General features: G+C 45.1%; 1 protein-coding gene across 2 annotated transcripts in view; it reads left to right on the forward strand.

The window, feature by feature from the left end:
* ST6GALNAC3 (ST6 N-acetylgalactosaminide alpha-2,6-sialyltransferase 3) overlaps window positions 1-22665 on the forward strand; it is a 460411-nt gene that overhangs the window by 102357 nt on the left and 335389 nt on the right. For both annotated transcript variants that reach the window (XM_074265593.1, XM_074265592.1), the window contains exon 2: window positions 15810-16219. In XM_074265593.1, the coding sequence (XP_074121694.1) occupies window positions 15861-16219 (359 nt within the window). In that variant the 5' untranslated portion in view covers window positions 15810-15860. The remainder of the gene's footprint in view (window positions 1-15809; window positions 16220-22665) is intronic.

Below are 22665 nucleotides of genomic sequence, written 5' to 3' on the forward strand. Positions count from 1 at the left end.
AAAACTAGGGAAAGGAATAAACAGGAGAGTGTACAACTTGAGATTGAAGAGAAAAAGCTGGTGGGAAAAGGGTTGCCTTAAAATAGATTAAAGTAAAATAACTAAAGCACTATGTTTACTAAGGGAAAAGGGGGAAATCCCTAGTTTGGAAAAAAGTAATATTTGAAACAAATGGAAGAAAATAAAAACATAACTCTCCTAATTTCTGATGTAAATAAATTCAACAATTCGCTAAAATGAAGGAGAGTGACACTTTGGATAATAGAATGAACCCCACAATCTGCTTACAAGAAACACACCTAGAAGAACAGAGACGTGCAAATTAGAAGTTAGTGGCTGAAAAAAATTACTATGCATCAAATGAATTTAAAAAAGGCATGAGTTGCAATAATGCGATCAAATAAAGGGGGGATTACAATGCTAAAAATAACAAGGAAACCAAATTATGCTGAAAGAAACCATAGAAAACAAATCAATATCAATATTTACCTCCAACTGTTTGATTTATCATTGCTATACTTTGTTTTATTTACAGTTTGTTTCTCTTCTAATTTTTAACTTTTTCTCATCTATGCTTAATTTAGGATTTTTTTTGGCTTTGTAGTTTTAAAGTGCATGTTGAATCTATTAATTCTCTCTTATTCTATTTTGTTTATGTATGTTTGCACTGATATGGTTTTCCCCCTTAGTAATGCTGCAGTTACATCCCAGAAATTTTGCTATTCTGTTTCATAGTTTAATTTTATCAATGAAGAGAAAAGAAGTGCTTTCATGAGAAAAAAATTCTTATCTCAAATTTCCCTCATAAGAATCTGGTATCCTGGATAGATGCAGTAGTTAAATCTTTCTTTCTCTCTGCATGCATACACATACATATATACATATAGACGTACATTTATGTGTACACCTATATACACACTGCCTAAAAGATGAAAGGTCAAAGGATATGTACATATATACAAATAGTTCTCACTATTTACATCCAAATCACAATACCATGAGAAATGCACAAAAAAACAACCCTGAGGTTTCATCTCATACCTTGAAAGTTTGCAAATCTGGTAATGGATGGGAATCATTAATGCTTGGAGGGCTTGTGGGAAGATGGATACACTATACATTGTTAATGCATCTGTGAATCAATATAACCATTATGAAGAGCAATTTGGAACGGTTCCAAGAACGCTACTAGAACAGCCATACCTTTGACTTAGAGATTCCATTTTTAGGTTTATGTCTTAAGACTATTAATAAGAGAAGAGTCCACATATATTACAAGACATATATTATAGCAACCATTTTTGTGATGGCAAAGAATTGGAGACAGTGTAGAAGGTCATTGACTAGGGAAGGTCCGGACAAAGCGCTGTACACAAATGTACAAATGGATTATTTCTCTACTGTAAGAAATGACAAATATGGTGAATGCAGAGAAGCATGGAAAGATTTATATGAACTGATGAAGGGTTAATTAAGCAGAATCAAGAAAACAATATGCCCAATGACTACAACCACATCAATGGAAACAACCACTCCAAATCAAAATTGAAACTGAATATTGCACAACGGTAAAGGGCAAGCATGACTCTTAAAAAAGTTCTGTGAGGTAGACCTTGGTTTTCTCCTTCACAGAGGTGGAAGTTCACAAGGATCGGACACTGAAAATATTTTCAGACTTTTATGATGAATTAATCAGTTATTCTGACTCTAAAAAAATGACTGTCTTGTAAGACTCTCCACACGAGTCAGGGAGAAGAATGCTTTGGTGAAATTTGGGGGATGTAAAAAAGACATCAAGAAGCATTTTTAAAGGAGCACTGGGTTTATTAGAGTCCACATCCATTACTAGAAGTTCTACCTTCCTGGGCCTGAGCTTCCTCCACTCTAAGCTGTAGGTTAAGGATGTTGTAGACCAGAAGCTCACACCTCAGCAGTTGCCCCCAAGCTCACAATACTCCTGAGTGTGGCCACAACCGCATTCATAGGTTCTCCCAACCTGATTTAATGTGTTGATATATTAATAAAAAATAAAGAAATACATCAATGTGTTTTCCTCAGTCAACATTCAGGAATACTGCAGGGATGCTTATGTATGGGTTAGTGGCCCCCATTTCCACATATATTTGATGCCGTTCATCCAGAGGACTTTTCAGATCCCCTCCACTCCAGATTTATGATCTCACAATCCTAGGAATAAATCCTGATAACCCAGCACTTCGTAGGGGAACCTTTTGGGGATTGAAATCATTTTGTTCTGCATATGAATTCTGTCATAGCAAGCCCTCTTCCTTTGCAACATCCTCACTATTCTTAATCTACAGCCATTTCTCCAGAGCTAGTCCTAAAAAAGAGAAAACACGCTGTTCCAAGGAAGAGACCTGTTTCTTGTTCATTTAAAATAATTTTGTACAATTCCCACTTTGTTTTGTGATCAGGATACGGTGCTATTAAATGGCTGTAAGCAAAGAAAGGCAGAGAGAGTTCCAGGCAAGACAAACATGCTGTTATTAATTCCAGCTTTTTTCTCCCCAATGCGCTCCAACCTTGTGATTTCTACATGCTGCTTCTGAAAACTTCAGTGACTGGGAGAGTCAGGCTTTTCGGACAAGCAAACAAAGGCTTGCCCCTCCCGTTTTGTGGAAACATGGGTTTCTCCCTAGAACTCTCCCCCCAAATCCTCGCTCACCGATAGAGATCTGCTGAAAGTGACTCGACTGTAGATGAAACAGCTTGCTTAATCGTTCCTGAAACACGGGAAAAATTAAAATACATTTTTTCCCTCTGTAAAGCAATAAAAACAATGCCAGATTGCTAATGCCTCTTTTGTACCTTTCATTTGAAAGACCTCAAAAGAACATGGGGAAGAATAAAGGCGAAATGGATTCCCCAATGGCGTCATTATACATGTTGAATCTGCAAAAACTAAAACTCTGAAGACATTCCACGGTAGGGGAGGAATCCGTGAGAGCAAGATGAAGAGTGTCTCTCAGGAGCGTTGTTCAACCTGCTTTGTTCAAATTCATTCAAATTGGATGATTGCAAGGAAAGATCTGATTTGTTTCAACATTAAAGCACTAAATTAGTGTGTGGCGAGGCGCTAATTGTCCTGTAGAGCTTTTAAGGTGCCCAGAGTGCCCTATCTCAATTTTCAAAATTGCATTTTGGTGATTGGAATGCAAACAACCTGTGAGATGTCTTTTTTTTTTTGAAGAAATCTTAAATGTTTTTAATTATTTAAGTTGGTTCAGCTAAAAAAAAAAAACTTTCAATCTAAAATATTATTGAAACTCCAGGTTGGATTTGTATTTTTATTTTTTCAGATTTGGCAAGTTCCATCTTAGATGAGTGAAGATGCCTTATTAGCCTGAAGCTGAGGTGGACAGGGAGATTGGATGGCCATAGCTATGTTTAATCATGACCTCTTTCTATTCATTTCTTGTGTATAAAATTAGCAGCTTCTGGTAAATTGTACTAAAATTCTTGGTGACCTTTTCTGATCCTGACTGTTTCATTATTTAATGTCCTGACCTTCGTTTTCTGTAGAACCACATTAGTGATAAATGTGGAGATTTAATAACTAGTACTAGCTGACAAGTGACCTTTAAAAAAAAAAGGAAAAAAAGGACCACTATTCTTCTTTGCTGGGAAAACCAGACTGTTTTGCAAGTTTTAATTCATAGTTTTTTAATTATCCATTCTATTGTCTGTAAGCTTTTTCAGAAAAAAAGAAAGGTCAAATATTTCATTTTCCTTGCTGATTAAAATGTAAGTACTTGGCAATTGTGCCAATATATCATTCAGAGAAGATGGGACAATTTTCATAGCATTCAAAGAGCATCCTGAAGAGCTTCCACTGAAGGGGAGAGAATATCAGGAGTCTGGAGAGTGAAACCATCTTCACGGGGATTGGGACTTGAATCATTTTCTCAACATCCCTCTAGGGGGCTAAGTTTGGAACAAAGAATTTGAAGGGTCCTTCAGTTATCTTGTTAGAAGAAAAGAAAGGGGGAAATGTGACTGGAACTTAATAAAGAGTGAGAATTGCAGATGAAGGACAGAGATCTCCCTCTCTGTTTTTTTTTTGTTTGTTTGTTTTTGCTATTTTTCCACTTAAGGAAAGAGTTATTGAATGTCCAAACAAAATGGGTTAGACAGGAAAATGATGCAAATTGTTTTTTACCCAGGCAGAATGAAACTAACAAGTTGTAAAACCACTCGTGTACATTAGGCAGAGATAGCATACTTGCTTCCTTCCTTCCTTTCTGCCTTTGTATCTGTCTCTGTCTCTGTCTCTCTGTCTCTCTGTCTCTCTCTTTCATTTTTTTTACAATCCAAAAACCTCATATGCCTTTCCACTGAGCCTCAATAGAAGGCAGAACCCTCTTTGGCATTTCTCACAAAAGATATGATTCCCTGGGCTGTAAAAGTCCAGGTAATATCCCCACAGCATTAAGGCCCGATCATGTCCAGGAATCTTAAATATGGAAAGTCCAGTGATCCCAGGGGTGACTGAGTGAGGTACTCTGCATTCTTTTGATAAGGGCAATTGCTGAGGACTTGAAATCAGCCAGCAGAATAGTCGAACCATTTAACCATTAGGAGGATAGTCCAGACAAGCTGATGATGGTCTCTTCAGGAAGAAGGCTGGAGAAATCTTACTGGACACAGTGAGATTTTTCAGACATGGATACTCATCTCATTGGTTAAGAAAGAGTCTCATTCTAGGGATAAAGCAGATTTCTGCAAAGCAAGATGCCTGAGCAGACATTGTTACAAGACCATGGATCTCTCCGATTCAGCCTTTGTGTTCTTCTTCCACGCAGTGAATGCATAGTAATTTCTGGTTTAAAAGGGCCGTTTCGCAAGAGGACCATAACTGGGGAGCTGAAAGAGACTTTCTAGTTCACCCAATCCAAGGATTCTTAATGCTTTGTGTGATTAAAGCAAGGTAAAGCCCATGGACTCTTGGTTAGAATATAGTTTTTTTTTGACAAGTTTTAAGTTTCTTTTTAAAATTTATTATAGCTTCTTATTTACAAGTTATCTGCATGGGCAATTTTACATCATTGACAATTGCCGAACCTTTTGTTCCAATTTTTCCCCTCCCTTCCTCCACTCCCTCCCCCAGATGGCAGGTTGACCAGTACATGTTAAATATGTTAACCCTAATCCTAACCCTAACCCTAAGTATAAGTAAAATACAATATATGTAAATGTCCAAACAGTTATTTTGCTGTACAAAAAGAATTGGACTTTGAAACAGTGTACAATTAGCCTGTGAAGGAAATCCAAAATGCAGGCGGACAAAAATGGAGGGATTGGGAATTCTCTGTAGTGGTTCATAGTCATCTCCCAGAGTTCTTTCTCTGGGTGTAGCTGGTTCAGTTCATTACTGCTCTATTGGAACTGATCTGGTTCATCTCATTGTTGGAGAGATCCACGTCCATCAGAATGGATCATCATATAGTCTTATTGTGGCCATGTACAGAGATGTCTTGGTTCTGCTCATTTCACTCAGCATCAGTTCCTGTGAGTCTCTCCAGACCTTTCTGAAATCATCTTTCTGGTTGTTTCTTGCAGAATAATAACATTACATAATATTCATATACCACAATTTATTCAGCCAATCTCCAATTGAGAGGCATCCACATAGTTTCCAGTCAGAATATAGTTTTAATGAACAAAACAAAACATAGGATTTGAAAGGGAGACAATTATGTCAAACAAATTATTTTATTTTATTTTATAATTATAACTTTTTTTTGACAGTACATATGCATGGGTAATTTTTTACATTATCCCTTGCACTTACTTCTGTTCAGATTTTTTTCCCTTCCTCCCCCAACCCCCTCCCCCAGATGGCAGGCAGTCTTATACATGTCAAATATATTACAATATATTCTAGATACAATATATGTGTGTAGAACCGAATTTCTTGTTACACAGAATTGGATTCAGAAGGTAAAAATAACAGTTTACACTCATTTCCCAGTGTTCCTTTTCTGGATGTAGCTGGTTCTGTCCATCATTTATCAATTGGAATTGGATGAGCTCTTCTCTATGTTGAAGATATCCACTTCCATCAGCATACATCCTCGTACAGTATCATTGTTGAAGAGTATAATGATCCCCTAGTTCTGCTCATTTCACTCAGCATCAGTTGATGTCTCTCCAAGCTTCTCTGTATTCCTCCTGTTGGTCATTTCTTACAGAACAATAATATTCCATAACATTCATATACCATAGTTTACCCAACCATTCTCCAATTGATGGACATCCATTCATCTTCCACTTTCTAGCCACTATGAAAAAGGCTGCCACAAACATTTTGGCACACACAGGTCCCTTTCCCTTCTTTAGTATTTCTTTGGGATATAAGCCCAATAACAGCAATGCTGGGTCAAAGGGTATGCACATTTTGATAACTTTTTGGGCATAATTCCAGATTGCTCTCCAGAATGGCTGGATTCTTTCACAATTCCACCAACAATGCATCAGTGTCCCAGTTTTCCCACAGCCCCTCCAACTTTCATCATTATTTGTTCCTGTCATCTTAGCCAATCTGACAGGTGTGTAATGATACCTCAGAGTTGTCTTAATTTACATTTCTCTGATCAATAGTGATTTGGAACACTCTTTCATATGAGTAGAAATAGTTTTAATTTCATCATCTGAAAATTGTCTGTTCATATCCTTTGACCATTTATCAATTGGAGAATGGCTTGATTTCTTATAAATTAAAGTCAATTCTCTGTATATTTTGGAGATGAGGCCTTTATCAGAACTTTTAACTGTAAAATTTTTTTCTCAATTTGTTACTTCCCTTCTAATCTTGTTTGCATTAGTTTTGTTTGTGCAGAAACTTTTTAATTTGGTGTAATCAAAATGTTCTATTTTGTGATCAATAATGGTCTCTAGTTCTCCCTTGGACACAAACTCCTTCCTCCTCCACAAGTCTGAGAGGTAAACCATCCCATGTTCCTCCAATTTATTTATGATATCGTTCTTTATGCCTAAATCTTGGACCCATTTTGATCTATTCTTAGTATGTGGTGTTAAATGTGGGTCCATGCCTAGTTTCTGCCATACTAATTTCCAGTTTTCCCAGCAGTTTTTGTCAAATAATGAATTATTATCCCAAAATTTGGGATCTTTGGGTTTGTCAAACTCTAGATTGCTATTTTTATTCACTATCTTGCCCTGTGAACTTAACCTATGCCACTGATCAACTAATCTATTTCTTAGCCAATACCAAATGGTTTTGGTGACTGTTGCCTTACAATACAGTTCTAGATCAGGTACAGCTAGACCACCTTCACTTATTTTTTTTTTTTCATTACTTCCCTTGAAATTCTCGACCTTTTGTTGTTCCATATGAATTCTGTTGTTATTTTTTCTAGGTTATTAAAATAGTTTCTTGGGAGTCTGATTGGTATAGCACTAAATAAATAGATCAGTTTGGGGAGTATTGTCATCTTAATTATATTCGCTCGGCCTATCCAAGAGCACTAAATGTCTTTCCAATTATTTAAATCTGACTTTATTTTTGTGGCAAGTGTTTTGTAATTTTGATGATATAATTCCTGACTTTCCTTTGGTAGATATATTCCCAAATATTTTATACTATTGACCGTTATTTTGAATGGAATTTCTCTTTGTATCTCTTGCTGTTGCGTTTTGTTGGTGATATATAAGAATGCTGAGGATTTATGTGGATTCATTTTGTATCCTGCCACTTTGCTAAAATTCTGAATTATTTCTAATAGCTTTTTAGCAGAGTCTTTGGGGTTCTCGAAGTATACCATCATGTCATCTGCAAAGAGTGATAGTTTGATTTCCTCATTTCCTACTCTAATTCCTTGAATCTCTTTCTCGGCTCTTATTGCCGAGGCTGGCATTTCTAGTACTATATGGAATAGTAATGGTGATAGTGGGCAACCTTGTTTCACTCCTGATCTTACTGGGAAAGGTTCTAGTTTATCACCATTACATATGATGTTTACTGAAGGTTTTAAATATATGCTCCTTATTATTTTAAGGAATAGTCCATTTAATCCTATACTCTCAAGCGTTTTTAGTAGGAATGGATGTTGGATTTTATCAAAGGCTTTTTCTGCATCTATTGAGATGATCATATGGTTTTTATTATTTTGATTATTAATATGGTCAATTATATGGTCAAACAAATAATTTTTTAAAAAAGTTCCCAGACCCTAATCTAAGAATTTTTTAATCTAGGCAGTCACCTGTCAGGTACCACAACTAAGCTCTAACAAAAACCATCCCTCCCTTCAAGGAGCTTACATTTCGATGAGGAGAAGGGTGTAGACAAATAGATGCATATAAGATTCATACAGAGTACATAGAAACAGCCTTAGAGGGCTAGGCACTAGTGGCTAGGGAAGCCAGTTTGAGCATCCTGCAGATGTTTGAGCTGAATCTTGAAGGAAACCAGGGATGTTACGAGGTCACAGTGAAGTGGAAAAGTATTTCCAGCATGAGCGACCCCAGAGTCCTACACACACATTCATTAAATGCCCCCCCCCAGACGAGGGGATGGACACCCGCCAGCCCAACTCAAAGAGTTTCAGGGGACTGCTGGCTGGTCGGGGACTTCTGCTGGAATTTTCTCGACACTGTGGCTTGGCCATCCTGGCAGCCATAGATCAGAACTGGACGAGTGAGACCAGCCCTTTGCTTGCTGGAGAATACTGGGGGCGTTCAAAACATGGCACAGTTTCCCAAAGGCGAGCCAGTGCAAGCTTCTTCTTTTTTAGTTCTGCAATTATGTTCACGGTGGTCTTTGTTAAACACTGTCTTGAATACTGACCCAAGAAGATTGTTACCACGAAATGGTGTTTTCTTGTTCTCTTTGCAGAAAATTTCTCTGTCATTTTCCAAACAAACAAAACAAAACCCCAGATCCAAGCCCTGTTTCCATTGAGTTTTGCCATCTGTTTGACTTCTCACTGTGCTCATAGTAAGGGGGACAAGTTCCCAGCCCAGCACTCTGTTGGTCACTGGACAAGGGCTCCCCATCTAGAGCATCGATAGCCCCCTTCATGGTGACTAAGTCTAAAATCTGCAGCATCCCTTTCTCCCTCCCTCCTCCCACCATCACTCTAGAAATGGAAGGGGCATCTGCCATCTTTCCGACTTCTAGAGGCTGCCACAGTCTAGGAACTCAAAGCCGATTGGCCAGCCTACTCTTCTCTGCAGTGACTGGATGGCACAGTGGATAGGGTTGGACTTTAAAGCCAGGGAGGCCTGAGTCTGAATGCTGCCTTAGTCGTTGGTCAGTTGTATGGTTCTGGGCCAATTTAACCTTTTCTTGGGGAAAATAGCTCCTACACCAAAGGGTGGTCATGAGGCTCACACGAGATTAGGCATATAAAATATTTGGCAAAACTTAAGGTGTTTATATCAATGCTAATTTTATCCTCCTCCTCCTCCTCCTCCTCCTCCTCCTCCTCCTCCTCCTCCTCCTCCTCCTCCTCCTCCTCCTTCTCCTCCTCCTCCTCCTCCTCCTCCTCCTCCTCCTCCTCCTCCTCCTTCTTCCTCCTCCTCCTCCTCCTCCTTTTCCTCCTCCTCTTCCTCCTCCTCTTCCTTCTCCTCTTCTTCCTCCTCCACCTTCTCCTCCTCGTAATCATTAGAATTTCCACAAAGTCTGGCACATAGGAATAGGGCCTGGATTGATTTCATTATTATTGAGAACTTCCAGCTTGGGGAACTGTTCTGGAATGGATTGTCTTATCAAGTTGCCGGGGGCACTGAAAGGCAGGTGACTTAGGGCCCCACAGCCAGTGTGGGACTTGAACCCAGGTCTTGGATTCAAGACTGCTTCTTTATTTAGTCCCTCTAGGCACTATGGCAAATAGTAATTTCATATGGAATTCTTGGTGATTGATGAGACCATGAGTCCATTTGTGCTTCCCTGGGCTGGCGCTGAGAAAGCAGAGGGTTTTAAATCATACCTATGAGGAAATAGCAGCGGGTGTACACAGAGGTATGAGAGATCTCCCTCAAGGGGGCCCGAGGCTAGAGAAAGGGACGCTTGATCGAGGACGGCCAGGATGTCATGGGGGAGAGGGGACGCGGGCCATACTCGTACCCAACCCTTGAATCCCTTTGCTGGCAGCCAGCTATGCCCAGAGCAAAAAGGGAGAATAATTCTCCTGGGGTGGAAGGGAGCTGTTACTGAATATCAATACTTAGACCTTACATAAGAGAAGAGGTGGTATCTCTCCATCACGGGGATGCATTGCCCTGGAAATGGTAGAGACCGACGTTGTTAAACTCCGGGATTTGAAGACACTTTTGAGTGGGTGAAAGAAAAAGGTGAGAAGGTTACACTTTCTAGTGAAAATGGGAAAAGGAAAGGAAAATCAGCTCAGAGAAAAAGGAGGGATCAAACTCAAGAAGGTCTCCAAAGTTCTCAGAATGCCGAGGGATTCCATTAAGAAAAGGACAAGTGTTTATTAGGGCAACACAGCCTGGCTCAGCAGGTTAGAAGCTCCTGAAGAAGGCTGCCGAATCACAGGGTGGAGACGGTGGGGGAGTCTCAGACATTGACAAAGGAGAAAGTGATGGAGGATGCCCAACCCGCCCCAAAGATGCGGTGGAGAGAAGCTCTCGGACGAATGGCTAGAGTCCTTGCCCGGCATCCCTCTGCAGGGCAGCCTAAAGGTGCCCGTGAGTGCCCTGGGACGTCGCCATCACTTCATGGTTTCCATACATTCTGAATGCTTTTACTTAACCAGAGGCGTTCGCTTTTAGGGGAGACTCCCCTGGCTGAATGCAAAGGGAGGGGTAGCTCCCCTCAGCCCTCTCTGTACGTCATTTCCCCCCATTGCAGGCCACTTCCCTGAGGAAGTTTGAATCCCACGTCCACCAAAGAGTGGGGGGGATTGATTGACCAGTGAAGATGGGGGCTGAGAAGCAGAGGGGAGGAGGGAGCTGCTGCCAGCTGGGGAGGGGGCGAGGGGGGCAGGGTTCCTGAAGGCCGCATGGTCAAGCCGAGGGGCCCTCCGTGCTGGCTCGCCCCTCCGGTGGCCCCCTCCCGGCAGCCCCGGCCCCAGAGCAGATGAGCCCGCCTGCTCTCCCAGTTTGCCCTCAAGTTGTCCGGCAGCCGCTGCCCTCCAAACCTGCCCAGCTGCGGGCCTCAGTCTCTGTCACCAAGCACATCATGATGGCTTTAGTTGAACCCTTTCCGGGTGCCCGTTAGGGGAATCGTGCTCCTCAGGCAGCCTCCGCTGCTCGTCCCCATGGCCAGGGAAGAGACCGGAGGCCCCGCCTGGCAGGGACCGCAGCAGACAAGCGTGCTGTGAGACCCGGACTGCGCCGGCCTTTGGCTCCCCCACCAAGGGCTGAGACAGCTTCCCACTCACCTTTCCCCCGGCTGCTCCACTCCCATGCCCTCTGCCCCTCTCTGCTCCTGCAGCCTCGGGCTCGGAGGAATGCTGGCTCCTGGAGTGTCGCCTCTCTCCCGGTCTTTGGGGCGTCCCCCTGTCCTGGCTCTTCATCCAGGTCAAGCCCACGGCCCGTGGGCCTTCGGTGGGACTGTCCTGGGACCTTTCTTCTTCTTCTTCCTCTTTCCCACTTGATCTCATCAGCTCCCATGACTGAATCATCATTTCTAGGCTGATGACTCTCCGATTTTCTGCCTCAACTTCTCCGCTGGGCTCCAGGTTCCCGAGTCCACCTGCCTCCCAGGTGCCTCATGCCAAGGGGACGGCTGTCCAAAACTGAGCCGCTCCTTTTCCCTCCTAACTTTCCCCTTGCAGTGCTTTCCATCTCCTGGATCTCACAGCAGGCGGCAGCCCCAATGTCAGTCTGTCACGCCCTTCACCATGTCTAAATGTTGCCACAGCTATTGGCTTTACTGTCACACCAGATCTCGCGCGTCCCCTGCTCTCCTCCAGGAATGGCCCTAAGCTTTTGCAAGTCCTCATCGCCTCAGTAGCTCATCCACCTGGGCTCCTGAACTGGGTGCTGGGGGTTTCCAGCCTCCATCCAGTAGTAACACCCCATATCCCCAGACTCAGCTGCATTGGATGGCTCTCTATCACCCCCAGGGTCAAATACAAGCCCTTTGTTTGGCTCTACCCTGCCCCTCCTTCTCCTTTCCCAAACTCACTCCAGGTACCCTTTGATGTCAGGACCCCTGGCCTCTGGGCTGTCTCCAGCTCTCTGGCTGGAACTTTCTCTCCTCTGCTCTGATTACCGACCTCCTGCTTTCCTTCAAATCCCCCCCTCCCCTCGGAAGCCTTTCCCAACCCCTCTGAATTCAGTGCCTTCCCTCTGTTCATTATTATTTATTCTTGTGTTACTTGTTTATACAAATGCATTTGCACATTTGCATAAAGACCATAAGCTTCCTTTTGCCATTCTCTGTAACCCTGGGGCTGAGCACGGTGCCTGGCATGCATGAGGTGCTTAATGAATGCTCAGGGACTGACTCTGCTTTCCTCACTCCAGTACCATGTGGCTGCCTAATGTTTGCATGCCTTTTGATGCTCTCAGCAGCCCTGGGAGGGGAGGAGCTATCTCAGGCTTCCTTATGCTGAGGAGAAAGCTGAAGCTCATGGCGACACAGCTAGCAAGTGATGAGCTGCCTTAGAACCCAGGTTCTCCACTGACCACTGAAGGCCCAGCCTGGAGGGCTTGGGGGCTGGGGAAGCATTGCAGCTTAGCAGAAGGCAGGGCCATTGTTTTGTAAATATATTTGCATGTGGAGCCCTGTGGTCCAGGAAGCTGGATGAAGCGTTCCCCCAAAGCATTTCACAATAAAAATCACAGCGTGGGGCACACGGAGGCCCAAAGTGTCAGCAGGAGCACGTACAAGGGATGGACGCCCAATAAAAACGGGAGGGCAGTTTAAATACATCAGCTGCTTAAGGCCTCGTCCTCCCTCTTGGGCCGAAGCTGGCTGTCCCAGGCTGCCTAAGTCCAGAAGCCGTGGAGGGAAGGCAGGATGGGGTGAACAAGGCCTCCGGGCAGCAGGATAAGTCTCAGAAATGTGGCCCTTTGCCCTTGACAGAGAGCTGAATTCGGTGGAAGTTGGCGGGGAAGGGCTACAGCTCACAAGGTATTGAGACGTGGGAAAGGTTTCCTATTCTTTCCCAGGAAGAAATCTCACAGAAGCAAAAGCAACATTCAAATTATGCTCAAAATGTTTCCCCACACATCAATCACACCCGAACAAAGTCGTGTTTTCTAAACAGTCCTTATGGCGGAAATGCTTGTGGTTTGGTTATTTAATGAACTAATGCGCTTTTTCCCATGGCCTTCTCTTGGAACAATACAACGTGCCCTCAACTGCGGAATTTGTTAGTTTATGTCTTCTCTTTAGCTGTTGCTCGGGGCTTAAACTGGAGCCGCAAAGACAGGGAAGTTCATTCCTCGAGGTTCTGAACCTGATCAAGGGGATGGGGCTTTTTAAGAGACTTTGTGGATGACTAACTCAGTGGGTGTGGCTAGGAACTGCAGGATCACTTCCTCCTCAATTTATCCATCTGTAAAGTGGGAGATCACTCACTGACTCACCTTTTTGTTCCCGCTGTAGTGCATCCTTTCTAAGTTTTCTCAGCATCTCTTCTCTCTCTTGCTGTGCTGAAAAGACAAGATAGTTCTGAGTAGGGAGGTGGCCTTGGAGGCAGCAAGATCTGGGTTCAAGCTATGATTTTTGACAAATACTAGCTGTATGACCTGGCCTTGCTGCTTCCCTTCTCAACACCATAAACAACTCTAAAAACTCTAAATTAGGAGTCGCTACCACCTGCCCCTATATCACTGGTGATCAGAAGTTTCCACACTGAAAGAGTTCCTCACATTGGGGAAATCACACATGCAGACCTCTCACTACCACAAAGGAAAAAGGAAAGAAAACCAGCTAATCATATAGTGCTCTATAGAGGAGGCCCTCAATAAATATAAAAAATGATATCGTGATTGCACAAATATAACCTCTATTGAATTACTTACTGTTTAGGGAGGGAGAAAATTTGGAACACAAAGTTTTATAGGGGTGAATATTAAAAATTAGCTTTGCATGTAGCTTAAAATTTTATTTAAAAAGCTATTATTAAAAAGTGATATCTTTGTTTCTGAGTGAGGAAATGTAGTTTGGTGAGTGGGGCTACGACTTTTCAGAGTCAGAGAGTCCTGCATTCAAATTCTGCCCAAGACACATACTGCTTCTATCTTTAATGTTTTGGTCTCTCTATCCTTTTTTAAAATCTATTGTGCTAAATTGTGAGATATTAATCCAAACCAAACTTTTATCAAGCTGTTTTCCAAGTGTTCCCAGTAGATCAGATAGCTTTCCCCTCAAGGAATTTAAGCTTAGCTTTACCAACTTCTGAGTTGCAGATTTCAGTAATTCTGATCCTTGCTTTTCTAGTCAGTTTTACTGATCTCTTTTTTTTAAAGCCAGTACCACACAGTGCTGGCGAGGGCTGCTTTATGATATAATTTGGTGTCTACAAGAGCTGGTCCCCTTTTGTTCCTACTTTTTTTTTTCATTATTTCTCTTGAGATCATAGACCTTTTGTTCCTCCAATTGAATTTTGTTATTATTGTGTCTAGCTTTATAAAGTATCCCCTTGGTAGTTTGATTGGTATAGCATTAAATCTGCAAATTAGTTTTAGGAGGTTATATCATCCTTTTTAATACATTATTTTTAATTAACTTGCTTCTGTGGGATGCAGCGAAGATTATGGGCGGAACTGCAAAGACTGGAACAGAAACCATTCCAATTTTCATGCAGGGGCATTAGGAAAGATTTTCTGTAGATACACATCATCTTCTGGGTCAAAGATTCCACACTATGACGCTTGATTTAATGATCGGTTTTCTCATGGCTGCCATTCGTTCAAAGCTCTTTATGTCAGAGAGGGGAAAATTGAGCCACATCGATTTGAAAATGCTTCCTCCAGGTTGGTTTCAAGGGAACCTCTGCTGTTCATGGCTATGAGAGCAGTATGGCTCCAAGGGCCAGATGATGTCGAGGTTTAAATAGATGTATTCATTGATCAGCATGATATTGCTTAAGAACGATACTCAAAATGCTTCCATTATGGCCAGGCTGTCTCTTTTGGAAACTCTTTGTACTAAAAATCAAATTCTTTAGAACCATTTTTAAGAAATAAATAATAATATTCAGTCAATGCCCGCTTCTGTTTCCTTTTTTCACTTGTATATCCATGATGAATTCTGACCCCTTTAGGTTACGTGGAGCTATAATTTGTCCGAGCCTTTTTCATACATTATCTTACTTGAATCTCACAGTAACTCCCTGAGAAAAGAGACCAAGAGAGCAGGCTCCTAGGCCTAGAGCTGTAAGGAGCCTTGAACCGCCCATTTTACAGAAGGGGAACTGAAGGCAGCAACAGAGCGGAGATGGGAACCCAGTCTGCAGCTATTACTATGATCATTTTACAGATGGGAAAACTGAGACCCGGCAGAGGAGTCAGGGGACTTGCGTCTCTCTGACTCTGCAGCTAGTAAACATGGGAGGCGGGATCCTAGCTAGGATTTCTTGACTTCAACTGCAGCTCCAACGTTTCGGCCCCATTTCTTCCCGTAGGCAGAGAGCTTTAATGTCTGTGTTGGCAGGGAGAGGGAAGCCGGAGCCCATTTTCTGTTGGCTGCCCTCAGTGCCTTTCCGAAGGCCCGAGGCCAGGTTTCAGTGCTCCTCCCGCTGACCCGCTCCGAGGGCAGCCGGCCATTTCCCTCCTCCGAGCAGTTGGAAGGTGCGAAGGCGGCTCATTAACCTTCCTCTCTGTCTCTTCCCTCCTCTCTCTGGCAGCCTCTGCAGCTCGACTGCGACCTCTGCGCCATCGTGTCCAGCTCCGGTCAGATGGTGGGCCAGAAGGTGGGCGCCGAAATCGACAGGTCCTCCTGCGTTTGGAGGATGAACAACGCGCCCACCCGGGGCTACGAGGAGGACGTGGGGCGCAAGACCTCGGTCCGGGTGGTGTCCCACACCAGCGTCCCGCTGCTGCTCAAGAACCCCGATTACTTCTTCAAGGAAACCAACTCCACCATCTACGTGATCTGGGGGCCCTTCCGCAACATGAGGAGAGATGGCAACGGCATCGTGTACAACATGCTGAGGAAGGCTGTCGACGTCTACCCGGGGGCCCGGATTTACGTGACCACGGAGAAGCGCATGGCTCACTGTGACGGGCTTTTTAAGAAGGAGACGGGGAAAGACCGGTAAGTGCTGCCTATTGTTCCCCGCGCTCAGTGCCAGCCGAGGGCAGGGCCCCTTGTGCCAGCCGAGGGCAGGGCCCCTTATGCCAGCCGAGGGCAGGGCCCCTGGTGTGCCAGCCGAGGGCAGGGCCCCTGGTGTGCCAGCCGAGGGCAGGGCCCCTTGATGCCAGCCGAGGGCAGGGCCCCTTGTGCCAGCCGAGGGCAGGGCCCCTTATGCCAGCCGAGGGCAGGGCCCCTTATGCCAGCCGAGGGCAGGGCCCCAATGGTGTGCCAGCCGAGGGCAGGGCCCCTTGATGCCAGCCGAGGGCAGGGCCCCTTGTGCCAGCCGAGGGCAGGGCCCCTTATGCCAGCCGAGGGCAGGGCCCCTGGTGTGCCAGCCGAGGGCAGGGCCCCTGGTGTGCCAGCCGAGAGAAGGGCCCCTTGATGCCAGCCGAGGGCAGGGCCCCTTATGCCAGCCGAGGGCAGGGCCCCTGGCGTGCCAGCCGAGGGAAGGGCCCCTTGCATGCCAGCGATAAAATGAGCACCCGGTTATTTTTCAAGTTGATTGTTATATGTTTTTGACTGTTATGAGTGCTTGATGAGCCAGCAGCTAGGCCCCATTTATCCCACCTACGCTACCTTCTGTTCACTCCGTTTTGATTGGCCTGAGGCCTAAAAAACACTGGATGCTTTCCGGAGACATCTTTGGAGCTTCCCCCCTTCCAGTTCAATTTGCTATTGATTAAATTAGAATTTTAGCTGAAGTGGGGAGCCCAGACAACAGTATTCCAAAGCGCCGAAATCTTGGAGGGCTCTGGGATGATAAATTGACCCGAGTTCTCCTGGAAAGCAGGAGAAACTTTGCCTGAGGCTACCCACAGAACAGGTTATTGATTTTCTAACAAGGTTGAGTAAGTCCCTGCATGCAAATGGTCCGCATGATGCCCTTCGAGTGGCTGAGCTCATGGGCGTTGGAGCAGAATGCCACCTTGAAATGCTGCCCCTCTCGGAGGCAGTAATGTTGGACGATCATAGCAGAGTGATAAAGGAGAAGGCCTTCGATGCTGTTTCCGGGGTTACCGGTGAGAGACAGGGCTCCCTCTGTTTCTGCTCCTTCTTCACCCCCCTCATCAAAGTTCTTCAGGGCCATAGGGACACTCCATAAGGCTCCAGTCATGTAGGGAGCAACGGAACCTGGGGAGCTTTCTCATAAAATACAGACAGTGTAGGTCTCCACTCCCACAATCCCAAAGGCACGTTCAGCTGGAGATCCGGAACGCAGCTAGGATTTCATTCCCGAGGGAATTCCTAATGAGAATGTACTCCATGGGCCTTCCCTGAAATGAGGCTCGCTGCGAGATGAGAGCCTTTAGCTTGCAGGTGCCACAGGTGGGGGCTGGAATTTGGCTCTTCCTGGCGGGTCTCAGAAATTTCCAGGACAGATTACATCAGCCTCCTGCTTCTTGTCCGGTGGCCAGGCAGCCACTGGCTGCCGTGAGCTCTCCCTACAGCGTGGCAGGTGGCCAGTGTCCAGATCAGCAGCAGCCCTGAAACCTGTATGAGTCATCTCTGTGCGGTTGCGCCCCGATTCTGGACCCTTTGGCGCTTCCCCCTAGCCTGTGCTGTCTGGAGAGTTCTTCCTGAGCCATCCCACTGGAGTCTCAGCAGCCCTCATTCCCTCTCTGGGATTCCTCTCCTTAGCTCTGCCATCACATGATGACAGGGAGCAAAGGGGAGAATGGGCCGAACTAGAAGGAGCCGTCGTTGCTTTGGACTTCTTGTCCTTGAAAAAGGCTGTGAAAAGAACGTGTTGAAATCTGGGCCATGGAAGGACCTTGGAATTCCCTGAGGATCCCACTTCTCGGTACAATATCACATTGCCTCTTTCTGGATTTCTAAATTAAAATCTGTTATTTGCAGAATGATTTTCCCATCTCTCTGTTTTTAACAAACAAAACTTTTGATTCCAATCCAAGTCCAGAGTTCTTCCATGGTTTCCTCCAAATCTCTGGGTTCTATTTCAAGAGCTGGTAATCATTTAAAAACGTTCACTCTGTCGTTTGGCCGTGCTGTCGATTCCTAGAGTTGATTCGTATTTATCATTGATTATCCTTGAGCACCGAGAGAGAGTCCGGCCATGTGCAAAAGCTCAGGCAGAGATGGCCGGTCAGGCCCCTCAGCGGAGCCGGAAGAATCTTGTTCTGAGATGTGTGATTAGCAAAGCATGAGCTGTTTAGGGAGGATGAGGGTAGAGAAGGGGAAGGCTCAATTGTGCATTATGACTGTGCTCTCAGTTTGAAGCTACACGTGGGTCAGTGCAGCTCCACTTGGTGTTCTCCATGAGGAGCTAATGGAAAGTGGGAGGGGATCTCCAAGTGAAGACATTGGGGCAGGAAGGAGTGACCCAGATAAACCTCCTGCAGAAGGGGGAGCCAGGAGACTGAGGGGAAGGACTGGATTCTAGGAACCGGCCAGCTTTTGTACTTCCCAGCAGAGATGCTTCGTTGCTCCTCCCTTTCAGCATGGACTTCAGGTGGCCAACATAGAAACTGGTGCACCCCATTGGACTATGGGTATTGGCATCTTCTTCCTTGGGCTCAGATGAAATAACTTCCTAGTCTTACTTACAGCCACCCTGGGAGTAGGGTAAAAATTCTAAAGAATTGACTTGGACATCTGTGGACCAAAAGACTGCATCCCAAAAGACCTCTTGCAATAGACAAGGCGTTCTTTCCACTTAGCCGCGATCTCCATTTCTCTCTGGTACAGGTTTTGCCTCCATGTCTGGCTCCTTCTGGAGTGCTGCAGGGCATTCCCTTCATTTTCAGAGATAATTCTTAATTGATAGCGCTTCTCCTGCCTCACCTGGGCACACAACTAATGAGCTACTTTTTCAAGGCTACCAAGAGTGAGCCTAACCCTGCAGCAGCTGGGGACCAGAGGCAAAGTCTGCACTACTGGTACCTGTGGTACTTGGGAGGCTGGACAGGCACATTTCCCAAGCTCAGGGTTCTTACTTGCCCAAGGCTACAGCAGTCAGGTGTTCACTTTGTCTGGCGTTAATATGCTGAGCTCCCATCAGTGGCTGCCTTCTGACCTCAGTCAGAAATGATGCAGGTAAAAATGTTCCATGCTGATGAGAGTCTCAGGCTTATTATTATTATTATTATTAGTTATTGGATTGAGATGGTTCCTCATAATTCCTAAAGGGTCAAAGGGACAGCGACATTTCTTCCCACTCCCTTTTCAATTCCTGTATTTGTGATAATGTTCATATGATTGGGACATTCAGCAGAATGGAAGTTCCTTGCAGACAAGGAAAGTCTCCTTGGAGGTCTAGGGCTTAGCATGGAGCTGCCCACCGACTAGGAGTCTGAGCAAATGTTTTTTAATATTATTGAATTTCCAAGGATTTTTGTGGTTAAATTCAGGAAGTTTCAGGACGTTGGAACCAAAATGGATTTCTTCCTTCTTTGAGTGATTGGGATGCATCCATAATATTTACAGGAAGACGTTTAGACATTTTGATTAATGTTCCTCCACACTACAATGCCCTGGAGGTGCTGGAAAGCTGACAGTGGTATGGAGGCTTGGCTGATGCTGGCAAACTTCTGTTCAGGCTGAGTCTGAGTTCAGATGCTTCCGTTTTGGGGAAAAATAAGCAAAGCAAGCCAGGAACCATTGATCACATTGGTACAGGTGGGCAGGGGCTGCTCGCCTCTCCTTCTGTCTGTATATGAAATGACCTCTGGGGGTCATTTCAGCTACCTCCACTTCCTGGAGCTTCTTGGTGCTTAATCTATACATGGTCTCCCCCATTAGGGGGAGGACCTCTAGGGAAGAGACTGTATTTTGTATCCCCAGCCTCCTTTTTTCATCCTCATTGCTTAGCAACTGGTAGATGCTTGATAAATGTTTGTTGAAAATTAACTTCTACTTACTTGAAAGTACACAAATCTTCTTCCATGATTTATCTCCCAACCACTCTGGGAGATGACTGTAACTTATCTTGTTACCCCATTTAATAGTTAGAGATAGAGATTATAGTGATAATAATAAAAGATAATAGATAGAGAAAACTAAGAGTAGGAGAAGGTCATGGTTGACCACACAGCTGGCCAGTGTCGAGACAAGATTTCAATCCAAGTCCTTTTTGACTTCAGCTGAAATGCTCTGATCTCTCACCCAGATTGCCTCTCAATAGTCCAATGGATTGATGATCTCATCCTTCCAAAGATCCCTCCACCATGCCATTAATTAAGACTTCCCATTAATTAATTAGTAATAATTGAGGGAGTCATAGCGCGTATTAGAATAGCAGATCTAATGCTGGCCCAACAGAGTGCCTGGGAACAGCCCTAAATCACCCTTAATTAGCTGCCACCCAAGTGGCCCCATCCTCAGGGACGGGCCAGATTAATGGAAGGCAGCTGCTCCCACAGGAGGGCTACCATACTTCACGCCCCGTGTGACAGGGACGGCCCGGCAGGGAGGGCTTTCCAAGGATCCTTCTGAAAAGAGCCTGGGAAGTCATTGAAGACGGAGCATGAAATGCTTTGTGTCAAGGAAGAGGAAGGGGTTTTATACACATATGTATGTAGGAAATATGTATGTGTGTGTGAGTGAGTGTGTGAGTATGTGTGTGTGTGGGTGAGTATGTGTGTGAGTGAGTGAGTGTGTGTGTGTGAGTGTGTGTGTGGGTGAGCATGTGTGTGTGAGTGTGTGAGTGTGTGAGTGTGTGTGTGAGTGAGTGTGTGAGTGTGTGTGAGTGTGTGGGTGAGCATGTGTGTGTGAGTGTGTGTGAGTGTGTGAGTGTGTGTGTATGTGAGTGTGAGTGTGTGTGAGTGAGTGTGTGAGAGTGTGTGTGTGAGTGAGTGTGTGTGTGTGGGTGAGTGTGTGTGAGTGAGTGTGTGTGTGTGTGAGTGAGTGAGTGTGTGTGTGAGTGAGTGAGTGTGTCTGTGAGTGTGTGTGTGAGTGAGTGTGTGTGTCTGAGTGTGTGTGTATGTGTGTGTGAGTGAGTGTGTGTGTATGTGTGTGTGAGTGTGTGAGTATGTGTGAGTGAGTGAGTGTGTCTGTGAGTGTGTGAGTGTGTGTGTGAGTGTGAGTGTGTGTGTGAGTGAGTGAGTGTGTGTATGTGTGTGAGTGTGTGTGAGTATGTGTGTGTGAGTATGTGTGTGAGTGAGTGTGTGTGAGTGTGTGTGTGTATGTGTGTGAGTGTGTGTGAGTATGTGTGTGTGAGTATGTGTGTGAGTGAGTGTGTGTGAGTGTGTGTGTGAGTGAGTGAGTGTGTCTGTGAGTGTGTGTGTGAGTGAGTGTGTGTGTGTGAGTGTGTATGTGTGTGTGAGTGTGTGAGTATGTGTGTGTGAGTGGGTGTGTGAGTGTGTGTGAGTGTGAGTGTGTGTGTATGTGTGTGAGTGTGAGTGTGTGTGTGAGTATGTGTGTGAGTGAGTGTGTGTGAGTGTGTGTGTTTGTTTGTGTGTGTGTGAAGTAATCGGCCCTCTCCGCCACTGGACGGATAATTCCTCTCTTGCTGAGATACTTTCTGAAATGGCCATAGAGACACCCATGCTCTTGCTGGGCAAAACCTGGAGGACCATCTCACTCCTCCTGCCTCATCCTTCCCCTCCCTTCCACTTAACCACACCTCCCCACCCAGAGAACGACTCCATCTGCACAGGAGCAATGGCGTAGCGCGGTGATAGAGGGGCCAGCTCATTGATATTCGCCTCTAGTCAGAAAAATGAGACCCACGGTTTTTCTTGGTGGGGAAAAATGTCCTTTGCTTGCTTCCAAGTTTGCTAATCTTGAGAAATGTTGCTTCAGTATATATTGGGGTCACGGAGAAGCCAAACTAGGCAAGTTCTACCTAATTTAGGTTTCTGATGGAAAAGTCTCCGCGGCTCTGCTCGCGGAGTTCGCCCTGCCTCCATTTTACCCAAAGGTTGGCAAATCTATTAGCTTCTTCAGAGTTTGAGTGACTGGGCACCGGGCTTTTAATAAGTCCCTGACAGAGCCATTCTTCAAAAGCAGGTTTCCATTTTACTTTCACGTCAGTGGACAAACAGGTTCAGAGCCTTCACTCACAGTTCTGTTGGCTGTCTGTTGGCCTGTTCAGAGACCCTGCACCATCAATACGAGAGCCGGGAGTCAGACTGACCTCCTGGGTAAGGAGGCCACGCCCAATGGAGGCAGAAAGTTGACCCCAGAAGCCCTGAAAGCTCCAGGGAGGTGACGCATTCTTGGATTCGTGGGCAGTGAAAAGAGTGCATACGTGCTTGTGTCTGCGTGTCTATGTGTGCATCTCATGTGCTTTCTGGGGGACAGCTGGTATCCCCCGTGAAGGCAGTACAGGAGAAGGAAAAGGGCTCCATTTGGAATCAGGAGTGAAGTTCAAAGCCCGGAGCTGCCATTTTGCCCCTTGGTGACCAGGAATCACCCCGCTGTAAAGGGAGGAACTTGCACTGAATGAC

The sequence above is a fragment of the Sminthopsis crassicaudata genome, chromosome 4 (genome assembly GCF_048593235.1).
Source record: "Sminthopsis crassicaudata isolate SCR6 chromosome 4, ASM4859323v1, whole genome shotgun sequence".
Lineage (NCBI taxonomy): Eukaryota > Metazoa > Chordata > Mammalia > Dasyuromorphia > Dasyuridae > Sminthopsis > Sminthopsis crassicaudata.